The 22,381-nt window shown below is 37.1% G+C and overlaps 1 protein-coding gene across 3 annotated transcripts in view; it reads left to right on the top strand.

Annotated features, from left to right (window-relative positions):
- The window catches only part of LOC309720901 (uncharacterized protein), a 40,279-nt gene extending 38,559 nt beyond the window's left edge, over positions 1-1,720 (top strand). For 2 of the 3 annotated variants that reach the window (XM_082558137.1, XM_082558138.1), the window contains one exon: positions 1,254-1,720. In XM_082558137.1, coding sequence (XP_082414263.1) covers positions 1,254-1,275 — 22 coding nt within the window. In that variant the 3' untranslated portion in view covers positions 1,276-1,720. The remainder of the gene's footprint in view (positions 1-1,253) is intronic. The other variant, XR_014280588.1, reaches the window with a different exon arrangement.
- The last annotated feature ends 20,661 nt before the right edge of the window (positions 1,721-22,381 follow it).

A 22,381-nucleotide genomic window follows, 5' to 3' on the forward strand; every position in this document is an offset into this window, starting at 1 on the left:
AACGAGGCTGGGTCTTCCAACATGACAATGATCTAAAACACACCGCCCGGGCAACAAAGGAGTGGCTCCATAAGAAGCATTTGAAAGTCCTGGAGTGGCCTAGCCAGTCTCCAGACCTCAACCCCATAGAAAATCTGTGGCGGGAGTTGAAAGTCCGTGTTGCTCGGCGACAGCCCCAAAACATCACTGCTCTCGAGAAGATCTGCATGGAGGAATGGGCCAAAATACCAGCTACTGTGTGTGCAAACCTGGTAAAGACCTATAGTAAACGTTTGACCTCTGTTATTGCCAACAAAGGTTATGTTACAAAGTATTGAGTTGTATTTTTGTTATTGACCAAATACTTATTTTCCACCCTGATTTACGAATAAATTCTTTACAAATCCTACCATGTGGATTCATGGATTTTTTTTTCACATTCTGTCTCTCACAGTTGAAGTGTACCTCTGGTGCAAATTACTGACCTCTGTCATCATTTTAAGTGGGGGAACTTGCACAATCGGTGGCTGACTAAATACTTTTTTGCCCCACTGTATATGTATATATATATATATATATATATATATATATATATATATATATATATATATATACACACACACACACACACACACACACACACACACACACACACACACACACACACATTGGGTGAATGTGCATGGTATAGGATAGTGTTGGAAAAGGCAAATTGTGTGTGTGTGTGTGTGTGTGTGTGTGTGTGTGTGTGTGTGTGTGTGTGTGTGTGTGTGTGTGTGTGTGTGTGTGTATATATATATATACACACACACACACACACACACACACACACACACACACACACACACACACACACACATTGGGTGAATGTGCATGGTATAGGATAGTGTTGGAAAAGGCAAATTGTGTGTGTGTGTGTGTGTGTGTGTGTGTGTGTGTGTGTGTGTGTGTATATATATATATACACACACACACACACACACACACACACACATTGGGTGAATGTGCATGGTATAGGATAGTGTTGGAAAAGGCAAATTGTGTGTGTGTGTGAGAGGTCACCCTTGTGTAATCCCTGCTTTAATGCATCAACTGAGTGATGGGACTTGGTTAATATTTAATGTTGAAGAAGTTCCTAATGGATGAATGAATCAACCTTCATCTTTACCTGGAGTTGACAGATTTCTGCATTCTGAACCCAGAAGCTACACACACACACACACACACACACACACAAATGACAGCACGTTTTTTGTTTCTTTCCTGTCTTTCAGCTTCGATGCTTCCTTACCATGACATGCCTCTTGATGAGATGCTGCTGTGACAACATGCACCCCAGAGAGAGCAGAAGGGGCAAGAGGATCGATACATAACCGGTCGCATAAATGATCAGGCCAATCAAAACTTCGCAGTGAACAGCGACTACAAGCAGACATAAATACTCTCTCTGCCTTTTCTGCGGTTGCTGCTACTGATGCTGCTATGCATTTACTGAGGACCACCAGAAAAAACGAATGTCATTGTTCAGATGGGCGAAGATTTGTCCCTGCATTGCCAAAAGGAACAGAAGAAAACAAAACAACTGAGAATCTGCGGTTGCCAATTATAAAGCCCTACCTCTTTGGAAAGACAGAGCCCTTATGGATAAATTAAGTTATATATCAAGAGTAGTTGTTCCTGCTAACTGTCTCTTCGCTGTCACACCTGTAAGCATTTGAAAATTAAAATGTGTGAAAACGCAGTTTTAGGTAATGGTAACTACTTTTACAAAGTAATTGTGGATCTGGAATTGAAGCACAAAGTTTACTTTAACCTCTCAACATCTGTTAGATTACCAGTGACAAGTTTGCGTTAGTATTAGGTTTATGTCTACTTTTTATATTGAATTGTAACCAATTGAAAATCTTAAAACTGTTAGACCAACATGCATGTAAAAGAACTGATTTGAAAAGCAACATTTTCTAGTTTATGAAACTATGCTTGTTTAGCATGTGGCTTAAACTTAATTATAACCTTTTCCTTATTTGGTTCACCTGGTGGATGTTAGGAGGTTAACATTTTTTGTGGATAAATTTGATAGTTTTGGCCATAATTGTCAGAAATTATATTTCTATTCACTACAGAATTTCTCAAGATGTAAGACAAGAAACTAATTTGACAATTGGCAGTCACAAAGGATGGGACAAGCCACTTTCAATTTTGAGTTTTAGCTAGTTGTTACTACATACATCTACTGAGGCATGACCACAGTGTGCAGTATTAGAGCCAACCATGTACAGGCCCTGACTACAAAATATATAGAAAAACATATGTACCTATAATTATATACACACATGTAATGAAGAATACACATAAAACACTAAAAATTCATATCACTACAAAAAAGTAATAAAAGCAAATATGGATTAAAAACATACATCATCATAACATCAACACACAGGTGATGGGGAACAAATATGGTCTCTGGTAGGGGCCCCAAAATGTGATTGTAAACATGCTTTTGTTCCTACACAATGAGTATTATATATATATACACACGCGCGCACACACACACAGTCATGTGTTCTCTTGCAGTAAGTTACATTAATTTCCTGTGGATTTGCTCTAAATGTACCCATTCTGCCTTTCCTTTCCTTTTGTTACAATTGTGGATGCATATATTAAATACATATATGTTTTAGATAATGAGGTCAGTGAATGAACAAATATCTCAAAACGTCTTGATGCAATCATCCAGGTAAGTAAATCTCCAAAAGTTGATTCTGTTCATCTGGACGTAGCGTTTTGTGGGAGAAACGTTTCGTCACTCATCCAGGTGACTTCTTCAGTCTCAGCTGACTGCAGGTTTCCCCAATCTTAACCCAGGAATGCTGGTTAGAGCGCGGAGTCAAGGAAGCCATTTACGTGAAAAGGGAAAGACCATCTCTGAATCGAGGAGCTTTCGCCATCTTACAATACTATGATTGCAGCCATTCCCCAACTCTCTGTGAATGGTACTCATGGCCATTGATCAGTGGTCTTTGATCAGTAGTCTTTGATCAGTGGGTTTTGGTCAGTGGGTTTTGGTCAGTGGTTGTTGATCAATGGTCATGAGAATTTGCATAATTAAGATTAAGGAGCTGACCTCCCAGCCCATTGTTCCTTCAGTGGGCTGGTTTCAGTCATTATGCAAATGTACTGTTTATAAGATTGGGGAAACCTGCAGTCAGCTGAGACTGAAGAAGTCACTTGGATGAGTGACGAAACGTTTCTGCCACAAAACGCTACGTCCAGATGAACAGAATCAACTTTTGGAGAAATATCTCAAAAGCTCAGTGTTCAGAATGAATTTTTTTTTTAACTTTCACTTTTTCTCTACTTCTGGCCACCACAGGTGCCATTCAAACTCATTTCTCTAAAGGAATACAATCTTTAAAAGGGTTTAAGGCCCCATTCACACACGCCCAGAGAACGTTTGGAAGCCGCTGGCAATCACCGGTCGATAGGAAAAGACGTGTTTTCCTAACCAGTTGGTGAGCGGTTGTGGAAGTTGCTGATTGTTGCTAGCCCTAGAGACTGGCCAGTGACCTTGTGGCAACCATTACCCATAGTTTTCATGGAAGCTGCTGACTTGTCTGCAAAAACTCACCAACTACTTGTTCATCTGTAGTGAAACTGTGAAAAAAGCAGCTCAAACTGGAAACACAAACCATTTATCTTCAAATATAAAAGATGGATGTAGGTCTTGGTTTCTAAAGTCCCATCTTGAAGCGTCAAGGTAAAGAGTTTTGCGATTGCCATCTTAGTATTCTGAAACCACATTTGAAAAGATAGACAAGTCTTATTTTGAAACCCCATATCAATTCAATTCAATTTTATTTATACAGCGCCAAATCACAAAAGTGCTCAAGGGAATTTATATTGTAAGGTAGACCCTACAATAATACCTACAGAGAAAAACCCAACAATCAAATGACCCCCTATGAGCAAGGACTTTTGTGACAGTGGGAAGGAAAACTCCCTTTGAACAGGAAGAAACCTCCGGCAGAACCAGGCCCAGGGAGGGGCGGGGCCATCTGCCGCGACTGGTTGGGGAGAGAGAAGGAAAACAGGATAAATCATTCAGCATACCCCAAATAATTCTCTTCCCTAAAACACAGCATGACTAAGATTTACCAAATTTACTTATTTTATTTATTTTTAGTGTGACCCCAAAATGAGCGGAAAAGCCTTTACAGCAGAAAAGCCTTTAAAAATCTGAGGGCTGTAGACTTTCGAAGGAGACTACGTCTTTTTTAACCACAGGTTTGGCTCTATGGTGGACATTAAAAAGAAATGCAGGTTTAGGCACTTGCATGCTGGCTTCACCTTCCAGACCCAGCACCTACATCCATCTTTTATACTGTCAAAAAAATTGTTCAAAAAATATGGAGCTGGCGATTAGCATGATAGGTCACTTTCAACCATAACCACTACTAGCCTAATCCTGACCTACAACAAACGTTAACCTAAATTTTGTCTTTCCCTTGTTTTTTCACGTCATTCACTGGTGCAAACAAAATTATACCTCTGCAAAATGTTATACAAGTACAGTAATTGTTACAAAATTCATCTTGTAATAGATTTTTAATTAAAAAAATCCACATCAAATTCCAGATTCCTCTTACTATATTTGGAAGTATTGTTGAATTTTTGTGAAATAAAGTTCTTGCTTAATAATGAGACATTTATTTAAAGGGTTACTGTGAGAATAGGATGTCAGGGATCGAGGGGATATATGTTTAAATATTTTCTTGTTTAGTTTCTGCTCCTTATTCAGCTTTGTGTCAAGATGTGTTCATATACCAACAACATCATGTACTCTAAACCTTGTGTCAACATCAAATCATATATGTAGCTGTGTGTGCTTTTCGTTTTCCACACCTCTGGGTTTTATGGATAACAGGCTTGAGCAACGTTTTCTCATTGGATGGGAAGAAACTCAGGCATGAAAATTACTACTATCAGACACTGTTTTCAGTTAAAACACTAGAAAAATTTGTCAACTTAAAAATTTAACTGGTATGTTTTCTTAGCTTTAAAGACATTTTAAGACTTTTAGACTTTTCAGATGTCAGTTAACCACAGGATATACTGATATCAGTTCCCCCCCCAAAATTGTGAAGGGATTAACTACTATGGGTTGGTAAATATAAAAGCCAAGCTTTGTTTATTATATCAATTTTTAAAGTTGTTGGGGTTTCAATGTCACTTGCTCCTTGTCCCCTTTCCCCATTTTATTACACGTCCTTTTTTGGAAGGACACACTAAAGAACAGATTATAGAATTTAGAATAATGCAGCCATTCTTTACTGTTCTTAACTGTTCACTGTTCCGTTAGCAATTTCATAGTAGCATCTTGTAGATCCTAGCACTTAACACATATGTTCCAGACTGTACTGATTTAAGTACAGACTCTCTCGCCCCCAATGATACCTTACTTTATTTATAAACTCTCTGTTTTTGCTCAACATGAAATAGAAAGCAATTGAAACTATTTGAAGTTTTTACCACTACTTTCAATTTGCCCATTGGTAGCTAAAATGCACACAATCAAAGGTTTCAGAGTACCAGAAATGCTTCTGATTTCACTTTAGGGCAGAACTGAACCATTGTTTTCTACTGTTTGCTTCTCACTATCTGTTTTCTTGTTACTGCTCAGATGTGTGGAAAACATTTTACTTGGTGCATACCTAATGACTCACAGTAATATCGACATACAGACATCCACACACATACAGTTATCCAAACTCTTTTCTGTATAACCTCTTCACCCTGAGTGTCTAGATTTGTTGAAAGGTTAACAAGGCAGAAAATACTACTATATTATCAAAGACCTTGTTTGTTTTTAAAAAGTCAAGAGTAGTAAATCTACTTAGTTTTATAAATATATAGGTTATTATTTTTGACTTCTTGGTATTATAAAACTACTTATTCTATTCAGAGACATATGTAAAAGCTAATAAAGTGACTTTATGTAAAAATGGCTCAGTTGAGTTAGAATTGGTGGATACACACACACACACACACACACACACACACACACACACACACACACACACACACACACACACACGATGAAGCAACTAAAAGCCAATTGAAGTATAGAGTATAGAGTTGTAAACAACTATTGGATTAATGGTTGAGTAATCAGTGCCAATTTTATGGACAACCATCTTTTTCAGGTGGTGAGTAAAGGTTGAGTAATAATACCCACAAATGAGATCTCATTCTATTTAGAACAGGCCATTCCTAAGCTACAGACGCTGAGTGGTAAGCTCAACTGCGTTGATTCATTCTGAGGACAAAATGCAAACTTGGAGCAGGAAAAGCCTTTTCCAGCCAAGCGTCCAAAAGTAACATGCTGCTTTGTTTCAGTAGATGCTACATATAGCAAATTTTGTAGGAGCACAATTTGCTACTACCCCATTAAAAACTTGCACTGTGTGTACAGTATGACATTATTTATTTACTCATTTAATTAGAACATTAGTATACAGTACATGTATTTGTACATGTGCATGCTCTTGCATGCAAGGAGAAGAGACTGAGTTCAATGACTGACAGTGAAAATGGTTCCCAATTACTTATTGGCTTGGAATGAAAAGTGCATATGTATCATGTCAAGTATGATATGTATTATATCATATCAAATTCTCAGTTATCTACCTCTTGGTGGTCTCAGGAGCGTTGAAGAAAGACAACTGGACTTCTCTGAATATTTGAAAGATATTGAACACATAAATTAACTATTCAATGAACCATTCAAAATAAAGAATTTCCCAAAACAAAGATAAAGAAAGAATAAAGAAAGAGGAGAAGCACAAATGTTTTCATTTAAAGTGTCTCAGTTTCAAATCATTTTGAGTGAAAAATATAACCTAATGTTCCCTTCAACGTGAATAAACTCATATGCAAGGTCACTTTGAGTGGGTGCACTAAGAAATACAACCACCATTGTATTTTGTTGTCATCTTTTGTCTCCAGTAGCTGTTGAAGGATTTGTGCGGTTTCAATCAGAGGCATCTTATTAACACATAAATCAACGATTCCCTGAACTATTCAAAATAAAGAATTCGCCAAATAGGAGAATTAAGGAAAAAGGAAAAGAAGAAGAAAGTGTACTTTATTGGTCCCCGTGGGGAAAATCCCTCCAAGTGTTTCCGTTTGAGGGGTCTCTACTTGAAATGTTCTTTAAGTGAACCGTGTTATCTAAAGTTTGCTTCAAAGTGTCTAATTGCTGTAAACTCACATGTAAGGTCACTTTGAGTGGGTGCACTTAGGAAAACAACCACCATCAGTGTCTCCATTCAAAGTGATCTTGATATGAAACATAGAACTCAATTTGATAGACCTAACATGGAGGGTGACGTAGAATTTATAGCAGTCGATGAGTCTATATTTGAGATCTTCTTTAAGTGAAACATATAATCTAAAGTTTGCTTCAAAGTGTCTAATTGCTGTAAACTTGTATGCAAGGTCACTTTGAGTGGGTGCACTTGGGAATACAACCACCATCAGTGTCTCCATTCAAAGTGATCTTGATATGAAACATAGAACTCAATTTGATAGACATAACATGGAGGGTCAGGTAGAATTTGTATCAGAGGGATCTTATTAACACATAAATCAACGATTCCCTGAACTATTCAAAATAAAGACTTCCCCAAATAGGAGCACAAAGAAAAAAGGAAAACCACAAGTGTTTTCATTTGAGGGGTCTCTACTTGAGATGTTCTGTAAGTGAACCGTGTTAACTAAAGTTTGCTTCAAAGTGTCTAATTGCTGTAAACTCACATTCAAGGTCACTTTGAGTGGGCGCACTTAGGAATACAACCACCATCAGTGTCTCCATTCAAAGTGATCTTGATATGAAACATAGAACTCAATTTTTTAGATGTAATCAGGTAGAATTTGTAGCAGTTGTTGTGTACAACTGGTCCAAGCAAATGCACTTACTGAATTCAAGAGACAAGTTCTTGCATGAGTTGGCCCAATAATACAGACTTGTAATGAATGCTCTTCCTTACCAGTGAGTCCGGAAGTTCTTTTGGAATATCCTGTGTTGTCTGTGTTTCCAAATCCATGAGGGATACCTGGACATGAGTCTCCTTTTATATGAACTCAAGACTCCTCTTGCAGTCCCACCCACATTTAAGTCAATGACATTCAGTCATGAAACCAATGGTTGGCTAACGACTGTAGTAGCGGCCCATTGTATTTTGGTTTCCTCTTTTGTCTCCAGTAGCTGTTGAAGGATTTGTGCGGTTTCAATCAGAGGCATCTTATTAACACATGAATTAATGATTCCCTGAACTATTCAAAATAAAGAATTCCCAAAATAGGAGCACTAAATAAAGAGGAAAACCACAAGTGTTTCCATTTGCGGGGTCTCTACTTGAGATTTTCTGTAAGTGAACCGTGTTAACTAAAGTTTGCTTTAAAGTGTCTAATTGCTGTAAACTCACATGCAAGGTCACTTTGAGTGGGTGCACTTAGGAAAACAACCACCATCAGTGTCTCCATTCAAAGTGATCTTGATATGAAACATAGAACTCAATTTGATAGACGTAACATGCAGGCTCAGGTAGAATTTGTAACAGTCGATGAGTGTGTCTATTTGAGATCTTCTTTAAGTGAAATATATAATCTAAAGTGTGCTTCAAAGTGTCTAATTGTTGTAAACTCACATGTAAGGTCACTTTGAGTGGGTGCACTTAGGAAAACAACCACCATCAGTGTCTCCATTCAAAGTGATCTTGATATGAAACATAGAACTCAATTTTTTAGATGTAATCAGGTAGAATTTGTAGCAGTTGTTGTGTACAACTGGTCCAAGCAAATGCACTTACTGAATTCAAGAGACAAGTTCTTGCATGAGTTGGACCAATAATACAGACTTGTAATGAATGCTCTTCCTTACCAGTGAGTCCGGAAGTTCTTTTGGAATATCCTGTGTTGTCTGTGTTTCCAAATCCATGAAGAATACCTGGACATGAGTCTCCTTTTATATGAACTCAAGACTCCTCTTGCTCCATCCACATTTAAATCAACGAGATTCAATCATGAGACTAATGGTTGACTAACGACTGTCGTAGCACCCCACTGTATTTTGGTTTCCTCTTTTGTCTCCAGTAGCTGTTGGAAGGATTTGTGCGGTTTCAATCAGAGGCATCTTATTAACACATAAATCAACGATTCCCTGAACTATTCAAAAAAAAAAAAAAAAGAATTCCCCAAATAGGAGCACAAAGAAAAAAGGAAAACCACAAGTGTTTTCATTTGAAGGGTCTCTACTTGAGATGTTCTGTAAGTGAACCGTGTTAACTAAAATTTGCTTCAAAGTGTCTAATTGCTGTAAACTCATATGTAAGGTCACTTTGAGTGGGTGCACTTAGGAAAACAACCACCATCAGTGTCTCCATTCAAAGTGATCTCGATATGAAACATAGAACTCAATTTGATAGACATAACATGGAGGGTCAGGTAGAATTTGTAGCAGTCGATGAGTGTGTCTATTTGAGATCTTTAAGTGAAACATTTAATCTAAAGTGTCCTTCAAAGTGTCTAATTGCTGTAAACTCACATTTAAGGTCACTTTGAGTGGGTGCACTTAGGAAAACAACCACCATCAGTGTCTCCATTCAAAGTGATCTCGATATGAAACATAGAACTCAATTTTTTAGATGCAATCAGGTAGAATTTGTAGCAGTTGTTGTGTACAACTGGTCCAAGCAGATGCACTTACCGAATTCAAGAGACAAGTTCTTGCATGAGTTGGACCAATAATACAGACTTGTAATGAATGCTCTTCCTTACCAGTGAGTCCGGAAGTTCTTTTGGAATATCCTGTGTTGTCTGTGTTTCCAAATCCATGAGGGATACCTGGACATGAGTCTCCTTTTATATGAACTCAAGACTCCTCTTGCAGTCCCACCCACATTTAAATCAACGAGATTCAATCATGAGACTAATGGTTGGCTAACGACTGTCGTAGCACCCCACTGTATTTTGTTGTCATCTTTTGTCTCCAGTAGCTGTTGGAAGGATTTGTGCAGTTTCAATCAGAGGAATCTTATTAACACCTAAATTAATGATTCCCTGAACTATTCAAAATAAAGAATTCCCAAAATAGGAGCACTAAGTAAAGAGGAAAACCACAAGTGTTTCCATTTGAAGGGTCTCTACTTGAGATGTTCTGTAAGTGAACCGTGTTATCTAAAGTTTGCTTTAAAGTGTCTAATTGCTGTAAACTCACATGTAAGGTCACTTTGAGTGGGTGCACTTAGGAAAACAACCACCATCAGTGTCTCCATTCAAAGTGATCTCGATATGAAACATAGAACTCAATTTGATAGACATAACATGGAGGGTCAGGTAGAATTTGTAGCAGTCGATGAGTGTGTCTATTTGAGATCTTTAAGTGAAACATTTAATCTAAAGTGTCTTTCAACATGTCTAATTGTTGTAAACTCGTATGCAAGGTCACTTTGAGTGGGTGCACTTAGGAAAACAACCACCGTCAGTGTCTCCATTCAAAGTGATCTTGATATGAAACATAGAACTCAATTTGATAGACATAACATGAAGGGTCAGTAGAATTTGTAGCAGTTGTTGTGTACAACTGGTCCAAGCAAATGCACTTACTGAATTCAAGAGACAAGTTCTTGCATGAGTTGGACCAACAATACAGACTTGTAATGAATGCTCTTCCTTACCAGTGAGTCCGGAAGTTCTTTTGGAATATCCTGTGTTGTCTGTGTTTCCAAATCCATGAGGGATACCTGGACATGAGTCTCCTTTTATATGAACTCAAGACTCCTCTTGCAGTCCCATCCACATTTAAGTCAATGACATTCAGTCATGAAACCAATGGTTGGCTAACGACTGTAGTAGCGGCCCATTGTATTTTGGTTTCCTCTTTTGTCTCCAGTAGCTGTTGAAGGATTTGTGCGGTTTCAATAAGAGGCATCTTATTAAGACATAAATTAATGATTCCCTGAACTATTCAAAATAAAGAATTCCCAAATAGGAGCACTAAGTAAAGAGGAAAACCACAAGTGTTTCCATTTGAGGGGTCTCTACTTGAGATGTTCTGTAAGTGAACCGTGTTAACTAAAGTTTGCTTTAAAGTGTCTAATTGCTGTAAACTCATATGCAAGGTCACTTTGAGTGGGTGCACTTAGGAATACAGCCACCATCAGTGTCTCCATTCAAAGTGATCTTGATATGAAACATAGAACTCAATTTTTTAGATGCAATCAGGTAGAATTTGTAGCAGTTGTTGTGTACAACTGGTCCAAGCAGATGCACTTACTGAATTCAAGAGACAAGTTCTTGCATGAATCGGATCAATAATACAGACTTGTAATGAATGCTCTTCCTTACCAGTGAGTCCCGAAGTTCTTTTGGAATATCCTGTGTTGTCTGTGTTTCCAAATCCATGAGGGATACCTGGACATGAGTCTCCTTTTATATGAACTCAAGAGTCCTCTTGCAGTCCCACATTTAAATCAACGAGATTCAATCATGAGACTAATGGTTGGCTAACGACTGTCGTAGCACCCCACTGTATTTTGTTGTCATCTTTTGTCTCCAGTAGCTGTTGGAAGGATTTGTGCAGTTTCAATCAGAGGAATCTTATTAACACCTAAATTAATGATTCCCTGAACTATTCAAAAGAAAGAATTCCCAAAATAGGAGCACTAAGTAAAGAGGAAAACCACAAGTGTTTCCATTTGAGGGGTCTCTACTTGAGATGTTCTGTAAGTGAACCGTGTTATCTAAAGTTTGCTTCAAAGTGTCTAATTGCTGTAAACTCACATGTAAGGTCACTTTGAGTGGGTGCACTTAGGAATACAACCACCATCAGTGTCTCCATTCAAAGTGATCTCGATATGAAACATAGAACTCAATTTTTTAGATGTAATCAGGTAGAATTTGTAGCAGTTGTTGTGTACAACTGGTCCAAGCAAATGCACTTACTGAATTCAAGAGACAAGTTCTTGCATGAGTTGGACCAATAATACAGACTTGTAATGAATGCTCTTCCTTACCAGTGAGTCCGGAAGTTCTTTTGGAATATCCTGTGTTGTCTGTGTTTCCAAATCCATGAAGAATACCTGGACATGAGTCTCCTTTTATATGAACTCAAGACTCCTCTTGCAGTCCCATCCACATTTAAGTCAAGGACATTCAGTCATGAAACCAATGGTTGGCTATGACTGTAGTAGCGGCCCATTGTATTTTGGTTTGCTCTTTTGTCTCCAGTAGCTTTTGGAAGGTTTTGTGCGGTTTCAATCAGAGGCATCTTATTAACACATAAATCAACGATTCCCTGAACTATTCAAAAAAAAAAAAAAAAGAATTCCCCAAATAGGAGCACTAAGTAAAGAGGAAAACCACAACTTTTTTCATTTGAGGGGTCTCTACTTGAGATTTTCTGTAAGTGAACCGTGTTATCTCAAGTTTGCTTCAAAGTGTCTAATTGCTGTAAACTCACATGTAAGGTCACTTTGAGTGGGTGCACTTAGGAAAACAACCACCATCAGTGTCTCCATTCAAAGTGATCTTGATATGAAACATAGAACTCAATTTGATAGACATAACATGGAGGGTCAGGTAGAATTTGTAGCAGTTGTTGCGTACAACTGGTCCAAGCAAATGCACTTACTGAATTCAAGAGACAAGTTCTTGCATGAGTTGGCCCAATAATACAGACTTGTAATGAATGCTCTTCCTTACCAGTGAGTCCGGAAGTTCTTTTGGAATATCCTGTGTTGTCTGTGTTTCCAAATCCATGAGGGATACCTGGACATGAGTCTCCTTTTATATGAACTCAAGACTCCTCTTGCAGTCCCACCCACATTTAAGTCAATGACATTCAGTCATGAAACCAATGGTTGGCTAACGACTGTAGTAGCGGCCCATTGTATTTTGGTTTCCTCTTTTGTCTCCAGTAGCTGTTGAAGGATTTGTGCGGTTTCAATCAGAGGCATCTTATTAACACATGAATTAATGATTCCCTGAACTATTCAAAATAAAGAATTCCCAAAATAGGAGCACTAAATAAAGAGGAAAACCACAAGTGTTTCCATTTGCGGGGTCTCTACTTGAGATTTTCTGTAAGTGAACCGTGTTAACTAAAGTTTGCTTTAAAGTGTCTAATTGCTGTAAACTCACATGCAAGGTCACTTTGAGTGGGTGCACTTAGGAAAACAACCACCATCAGTGTCTCCATTCAAAGTGATCTTGATATGAAACATAGAACTCAATTTGATAGACATAACATGCAGGCTCAGGTAGAATTTGTAACAGTCGATGAGTGTGTCTATTTGAGATCTTCTTTAAGTGAAATATATAATCTAAAGTGTGCTTCAAAGTGTCTAATTGTTGTAAACTCACATGTAAGGTCACTTTGAGTGGGTGCACTTAGGAAAACAACCACCATCAGTGTCTCCATTCAAAGTGATCTCGATATGAAACATAGAACTCAATTTTTTAGATGTAATCAGGTAGAATTTGTAGCAGTTGTTGTGTACAACTGGTCCAAGCAAATGCACTTACTGAATTCAAGAGACAAGTTCTTGCATGAGTTGGACCAATAATACAGACTTGTAATGAATGCTCTTCCTTACCAGTGAGTCCCGAAGTTCTTTTGGAAAATCCTGTGTTGTCTGTGTTTCCAAATCCATGAGGGATACCTGGACATGAGTCTCCTTTTATATGAACTCAAGACTCCTCTTGCAGTCCCATCCACATTTAAGTCAAGGACATTCAGTCATGAAACCAATGGTTGGCTATGACTGTAGTAGCGGCCCATTGTATTTTGGTTTGCTCTTTTGTCTCCAGTAGCTGTTGAAGGAGTTGTGCGGTTTCAATCAGAGGCATCTTATTAACACATGAATTAATGATTCCCTGAACTATTCAAAATAAAGAATTCCCAAAATAGGAGCACTAAATAAAGAGGAAAACCACAAGTGTTTCCATTTGCGGGGTCTCTACTTGAGATTTTCTGTAAGTGAACCGTGTTAACTAAAGTTTGCTTTAAAGTGTCTAATTGCTGTAAACTCACATGCAAGGTCACTTTGAGTGGGTGCACTTAGGAAAACAACCACCATCAGTGTCTCCATTCAAAGTGATCTTGATATGAAACATAGAACTCAATTTGATAGATGTAACATGCAGGCTCAGGTAGAATTTGTAACAGTCGATGAGTGTGTCTATTTGAGATCTTCTTTAAGTGAAACATATAATCTAAAGTTTGCTTCAAAGTATCTAATTGTTGTAAACTCATATGCAAGGTCACTTTGAGTGGGTGCACTTAGGAAAACAACCACCATCAGTGTCTCCATTCAAAGTGATCTTGATATGAAACATAGAACTCAATTTGATAGACCTAACATGGAGAGTGACGTAGAATTTGTAGCAGTCGATGAGTCTATATTTGAGATCTTCTTTAAATGAAACATATTATCTAAAGTTTGCTTCAAACTGTCTAACTGTTGTAAACTTCAGTCCCACCCACATTTAAATCAACGAGATTCAATCATGAAACAAATGGATGGCTAACGACTGTAGTAGCGGCCCATTGTATTTTGTTGTCATCCTTTGTCTCCAGTAGCTGTTGAAGGTTTTATACTGTTCTAATCACAGTTATCTTATTAACACATAAATCAGCGATTCCCTGAACTATTCAAAATAAAGAATTCCCCAAATAGAAGCACTAAGTAAAGAGGAAAACCTCAACTGTTTCCATTTGAGGGGTCTCTACTTGATATATTCTTTAAGTGAAACATATACAGTGAAGTCACATTGAATTTTCCTCTATTTGGTGCTCTATTTGAAGTTTGCTTTAAAGTGTCTAATTGCTGTAAACTCATATGCAAGTTCACTTTTATTGGGTGCACTTAGGAAAAGAACCACCATTGATATGAAGCACAGGACATGTAGCTTCAAATATTTTTGAATTTGTTATGTATAGCTATAATCCATGATTACTAATGAGCACTACAATAATTAGCACTTAATGTACTCAGAATCCAAGTAAGTGCTTAAGTCTCTGTAATGTTCATGACCAATCTTATGCTTATTGAATACATATATAACAAGGGTATCGTTGAAAAAGCTGATGTCTTGAATGTGATACTTTGTTGCTGAGATCAAGAGTATAATTTGTAACACTGTACCTACCATTCCAGGTGGTAATAGTCTTTTTTGTTATGATGGTGAATAATTCCTTAAATTATGTCATTGTTTCATCCTGATGTGAACCCAAGGTTATCTCAAAGGAAGCACTTGGGAAAAAAAGAATCATTCCATTTTCATTCCATGAAATCTTGACAATTCAGTTCAATTCAACTGTATTTATACACCACCAAATAACAACAACAGACGTCTCAAGGTGCTTTATATATTATGTAGACCTTACAATAAAAAATTCAGAGAAAAACCCAACAATCATATGACCCCCTATGAGAAAGAACTTGGTGATAGTGGGAAGGAAAAACTCCCTAATGTGGAAGAGAGTCAGAGATTAATAACGAGTGTGATTAAATGCAGAGAGATCTATTAACACATGTTGAGTGAGATAGGTGACTAGAAGAAAATACTCAGTGCATCATGGGAATCCCCCAACAGTCTACACCTATTGCAGCATAACTAAGGGAGGACTCAGGGTCACCTGATCCAGCCCTAACTATATGCTTTAGCAAAAAGGAAAGTTTTACGCTTAAGTTGTAATAAGGAATTTTATTTTAAAAGGACATAAAGATTTCGGAATGTCAAAATACAATATAAATCAAAATCCAAGATTAAGTTTACAGTTATGATTAGGTATAGAAGACATCAACAACACAACAACAATCAGCACTTACTGTATTCAGAATTCAAATAACTACCTATATTGTCGCGATGTTGGCAATGATGGTGGCTAATTCCTGAAATGATGACTTTATGTGACCCAGATGAAAAACATAAGAACAAACGCACCCACTAAGACAGAAGATGCCTGCAAAACACTCTTTGTTAATGACCTAAAAAGGAGGAAAACTTACTGTACCTTAATGTAGAACCTACTGTACTTTGAATTCCAGTTGGTGAAAGTTATTTTTAATGATGGTGAACAAGTCCTGAAATAATCTGGCTGTGTGATCCTGATGTAATACAATCAAGATTACTTCGAAAGGAAGCACTTAGGAAAACATGGAACCATCAGTGTCTCCGTTCGAGGTGATCTTAATGTGATATGTCCTGAAAATCTAAAGTAAGCTTTAAGTTAACATACATCTTTATATCAAGTCCTGCAACCTTGGCAAAGAGGAAAGATTTGCAACAAAGATTTCTGATGGTCAAAATGAGCTACAATGCATAATGCAATGGTAATTTTACAGTGATTGTTGGCTGAAGAAGACATCAGCAACACAACAACAATCAGCACTTACTATTTTAAGAATTCAAATAAGTGCCCTTGTTGCCGTGATGTTGGTGACTAATTTCTGAAATGATGATTTCATTTGACCCTGATGAAAAACATAAAAAGCCATGCATCCACTGAGACAGAAGATGCCTGCAAAACACTCTTTGTTGATGACTTATACAGCACGAAAACTTGCACTTACTGTAGTTTGAATTCCAGTTGATGACAGTTCTTTTAAATGATGTTGAACAAGTCCTGAAATAATCTGGCTGTGTGATCCTACAATCAAGATTACTTCGAAAGGAAGCACTTAGGAAAACATGGAACCATCAGTGTCTCCGTTCGAGGTGATCTTAATGTGATATGTCCTGAAAATCTAAAGTCAGCTTAAGTTAACATGCATCTTTATATCAAGTCCTGCAACCTTGGCAAAGAGGAAAGATTTGCAACAAAGATTTCTGATGGTCAAAATGAGCTACAATGCATAATGCAATGGTAATTTTACAGTGATTGTTGGCTGTAGAAGACATCAACAACACAACAACAATCAGCACTTACTATATTCAGTAATCAAATAAGTGCCTATGTTGCCGTGATGTTGGTGATTAATTCCTGAAATCATGAATTCTTTTGAACCTAATAACCTAATAAAAAGCAACGCATCCACTGAGACAGAATATGTCTTCAAAACACTCTTTGTTGATGACATTTGGCACTTACTCTAGTTTGAATTACAGTTGGTAATGGTGTTTTACTTGTGATGGGTGACTAATTCTTAAAAGGTAGCTGCGTGATCCTGATGTAATACAATCAAGATTACTTCGAAAGGAAGCACTTAGGAAAACAAGAACCATCAGTGTCTCCGTTCGAGGTGATCTTTCTGTGATACGTCCTGAAAATGTAAAGTCTGCTTAACTATAGTTAACATGCATCTTTATATCAAGTCCTGCAACCTTGGCAAAGAGGAAAGATTTGCAACAAAGATTTCTGATGGTCAAAATGAGCTACAATGCATAATGCAATGTATCACTGTAATTTTACAGTGATTTTTGACTGTAGAAGACATCAGCAACACAACAACAATCAGCACTTACTATATTCAGAATTCAAATAACTACTTATATTGTCGCGATGTTGGCAATGATGGTGGCTAATTCCTGAAATGATGACTTTATGTGACCCCGATGAAAAACATAAGAACAAACACACCCACTAAGACAGAAGATTCCTGCAAAACACTCTTTGTTAATGACCTAAAAAGGAGGAAAACTTCATGTACCTTAATGTAGAACCTACTGTACTTTGAATTCCAGTTGGTGAAAGTTATTTTTAATGATGGTGAACAAGTCTTGAAATAATGTGGATTGTGTGATCCTGATGTAATACAATCAAGATTACTTCGAAAGGAAGCACTTAGGAAAACAAGAACCATCAGTGTCTCCGTTCGAGGTGATCTTTCTGTGATACGTCCTGAAAATCTAAAGTCTGATTAACTACAGTTAACATGCATTTTTGTATCAAGTGCCGCAACCCTTGGCAAAGAGGAAAGATTTGCAACAAAGATTTCTGATGGTCAAAATGAGCTACAATGCATAATGCAATGGTAATTTTACAGTGATTGTTGGCTGTAGAAGACATCAACAACACAACAACAATCAGCACTTACTATATTCAGAATTCAAATAAGTGCCTATGTTGCCGTGATGTTGGTGACTAATTTGTGAAATGATGATTTCATTTGACCCTGATGAAAAAGCATAAGAAGCCATGCATCCACTGAGACAGAAGATTCCTTCAAAGCATTCTTTGTTGATGACGTCAGGAGTACAACAATTAGCACTTACTGCAGTTTAAATTTCTAGTTGGTGACAGTTGTTTTACATGATGGTGAACAAGTCCTGAAATAATCTGGCTGTGTGATCCTGATGTATTACAATCAAGATTACTTCGAAAGGATGCACTTAGGAAAACATGGAACCATCAGTGTCTCCGTTCGAGGTGATCTTAATGTGATATGTCCTGAAAATCTAAAGTCAGCTTTAAGTTAACATGCATCTTCATATCAAGTCCTGCAACCTTGGCAAAGAGGAAAGATTTGCAACAAAGATTTCTGATGGTCAAAATGAGCTACAATGCATAATGCAATGGTAATTTTACAGTGATTGTTGGCTGAAGAAGACATCAGCAACACAACAACAATCAGCACTTACTATTTTAAGAATTCAAATAAGTGCCCTTGTTGCCGTGATGTTGGTGACTAATTTCTGAAATGATGATTTCATTTGACCCTGATGAAAAACATAAAAAGCCATGCATCCACTGAGACAGAAGATGCCTGCAAAACACTCTTTGTTGATGAATTATACAGCACGAAAACTTGCACTTACTGTAGTTTGAATTCCAGTTGATGACAGTTCTTTTAAATGATGTTGAACAAGTCCTGAAATAATCTGGCTGTGTGATCCTACAATCAAGATTACTTCGAAAGGAAGCACTTAGGAAAACATGGAACCATCAGTGTCTCCGTTCGAGGTGATCTTAATGTGATATGTCCTGAAAATCTAAAGTCAGCTTAAGTTAACATGCATCTTTATATCAAGTCCTGCAACCTTGGCAAAGAGGAAAGATTTGCAACAAAGATTTCTGATGGTCAAAATGAGCTACAATGCATAATGCAAAGGTAATTTTACAGTGATTGTTGGCTGTAGAAGACATCAACAACACAACAACAATCAGCACTTACTATATTCAGTAATCAAATAAGTGCCTATGTTGCCGTGATGTTGGTGATTAATTCCTGAAATCATGAATTCTTTTGAACCTAATAACCTAATAAAAAGCAACGCATCCACTGAGACAGAATATGTCTTCAAAACACTCTTTGTTGATGACATTTGGCACTTACTCTAGTTTGAATTACAGTTGGTAATGGTGTTTTACTTGTGATGGGTGACTAATTCTTAAAAGGTAGCTGCGTGATCCTGATGTAATACAATCAAGATTACTTCGAAAGGAAGCACTTAGGAAAACAAGAACCATCAGTGTCTCCGTTCGAGGTGATCTTTCTGTGATACGTCCTGAAAATGTAAAGTCTGCTTAACTATAGTTAACATGCATCTTTATATCAAGTCCTGCAACCTTGGCAAAGAGGAAAGATTTGCAACAAAGATTTCTGATGGTCAAAATGAGCTACAATGCATAATGCAATGTATCACTGTAATTTTACAGTGATTTTTGACTGTAGAAGACATCAACAACACAACAACAATCAGCACTTACTATATTCAGAATTCAAATAAGTGCCTATTTTGCCGTGATGTTGGTGACTAATTTGTGAAATGATGATTTCATTTGACCCTGATGAAAAAGCATAAGAAGCCATGCATCCACTGAGACAGAAGATTCCTTCAAAGCATTCTTTGTTGATGACGTCAGGAGTACAACAATTAGCACTTACTGCAGTTTAAATTTCTAGTTGGTGACAGTTGTTTTACATGATGGTGAACAAGTCCTGAAATAATCTGGCTGTGTGATCCTACAATCAAGATTACTTCGAAAGGAAGCACTTAGGAAAACATGGAACCATCAGTGTCTCCGTTCGAGGTGATCTTAATGTGATACGTCCTGAAAATGTAAAGTCTGCTTAACTAAAGTTAACATGCATTTTTTAATCAAGTGCTTCAACCTTGGCGAAGAGGAAATATTTGCAAAACAGACTTCTGATTGTCAAAATGAGCTACAATGCATAATGCAATGTATCACTGTAATTTTACAGTGATTGTTGGCTGTAGAAGACATCAGCAACACAACAACAATCAGCATTTACTATATTCAGAAATCAAATAAGTGCCCATGTTGCCGTGATGTTGGTGATTATTTACTGAAATCATGATTTCGTTTGAACCTAATAACCTAATAAAAAAGCAACGCATCCACTGAGACTTGGTAATGGTGTTTTACTTATGATGGGTGACTAATTCTTAAAAGGTAGCTGCGTGATCCTGATGTAATACAATCAAGATTACTTCGAAAGGAAGCACTTAGGAAAACAAGAACCATCAGTGTCTCCGTTCGAGGTGATCTTAATTATATTATGTCCTGAAAATCTAAAGTCAGCTTAAGTTAACATGCATCTTTATATCAAGTCCTGCAACCTTGGCAAAGAGGAAAGATTTGCAACAAAGATTTCTGATGGTCAAAATGAGCTACAATGCATAATGCAATGGTAATTATATATTGATTTTTGGCTGTAGAAGACATCAGCAACACAACAACAATCAGCACTTACTATATTCAGAATTCAAATAAGTGCCTATGTTGTCGTGATGTTGGTGACTAATTTGTGAAATGGTGATTTCATTTGACCCTGATGAAAAACATAAAAAGCCATACATCCACTGAGACAGACGATGCCTGCAAAGCATTCTTTGTTGATGACATCAGGAGTACAACAATTAGCACTTACTGCAGTTTAAATTTCTAGTTGGTGACAGTTGTTTTAAATGATGGTGAACAATTCCTGAAATAACCTGGCTGTGTGATCCTGATGTATTACAATCAAGATTACTTCGAAAGGAAGCACTTAGGAAAACATGGAACCATCAGTGTCTCCGTTCGAGGTGATCTTAATGTGATACGTCCTGAAAATGTAAAGTCTTCTTAACTAAAGTTAACATGCATTTTTTAATCAAGTCTTGCAACCTGGGAAACCGAATTTCCCAGAGCAACCCACCCGAGGGATTAATAAAGTTTTATCTTATCTTATCAACCTTGGCAAAGAGGAAATATTTTCAACAAAGATTTCTGTTGGACAAAGTCAGCTACAATTCATAATGCAACGGTAATTTTATAGTGAATTTTGACTGTAGAAGACATCAACAATACAACAACAATGAGCACTTACTGTATTCAGAATTCAAATAAGTGCCTATGTTGCCGTAATGTTGGTGACTTAATTTAGCAAAGCACTTTAATTAAAGACGTGTGATCTGTGATTTTTTAGTTGAAATCAAATCCAACCTTTTCTTTAAAAAAAAAAAAAAGCTTAATTGCATCTTGAGTCACAATTCAATATTATGGTTTAGGAATACAGTTTACTAAATCATTTACATACACAGTTACTCTTTCAGAAATCAACCTAATCCTACTGTTTTCAGTCAGTTTATGGTTTGTTGTGGACAACAGCATTACAACAACAATTAGCACTTGATGCTTTCAGAATTCACTTAAGTGCTCATGTTGCTGTGATGTTGGTGACCAATTCAGAAGTTTATATCATCATGTGACCCTGATAGAACTATAAATAGACACCTAACATGATCAAGTATCTTAACAGAAGTACTTCATTAAAACACAAAAAAACCAAAGTTACTGTTCTCATGATAAGTATACTTTGGATTACTTCCATCAAAGGATAATTATAAACAGAACTAAATAAGACAATGTGGTAAAAATCATAGAACATAAAACCAATGGATCAATAACACATATGTAAAGAACATGCTTACTTACCGATGAAGTTGAACATGGTTTGTAGCATCTGCCGTGTGGTTTCCCTTTTGCAGTGGATGTGGTGATATACTTATAGGGTACTCCTAACTGCTGGGTGCTACCTCTTCCACCCAACTCCGCCTTCTTTCACACCAAATTTTAAATGGTCTAGATAATGGCTGGCCAACGACCAACCATGATTAACAAAGAACCATTGTCACACCTTAACTCAGGTCATCAGACATTCGGGAGTTAGATTTACTTGATAGAACTAGGGCTAAAGTGATATTTAGAAATGGCATGAAAAAAATTAGAAATAAAAACTTTCAGCCAAAAGTTTTTAAAATCTCCTTAATACAGAACATATATAAGTCATATTTGTCTGTGATAGCAATCTATGGTTTCCCATATGTCATTCATCAGTTAAATTCCTCACTTATAGCATTTAACTTGGGTTAAAAAATAATGACTTAAGTC

The sequence above is a fragment of the Aulonocara stuartgranti genome, assembly GCF_965226115.1.
Source record: "Aulonocara stuartgranti genome assembly, chromosome: 13".
In the NCBI taxonomy this organism is placed as follows: Eukaryota; Metazoa; Chordata; class Actinopteri; order Cichliformes; family Cichlidae; genus Aulonocara; species Aulonocara stuartgranti.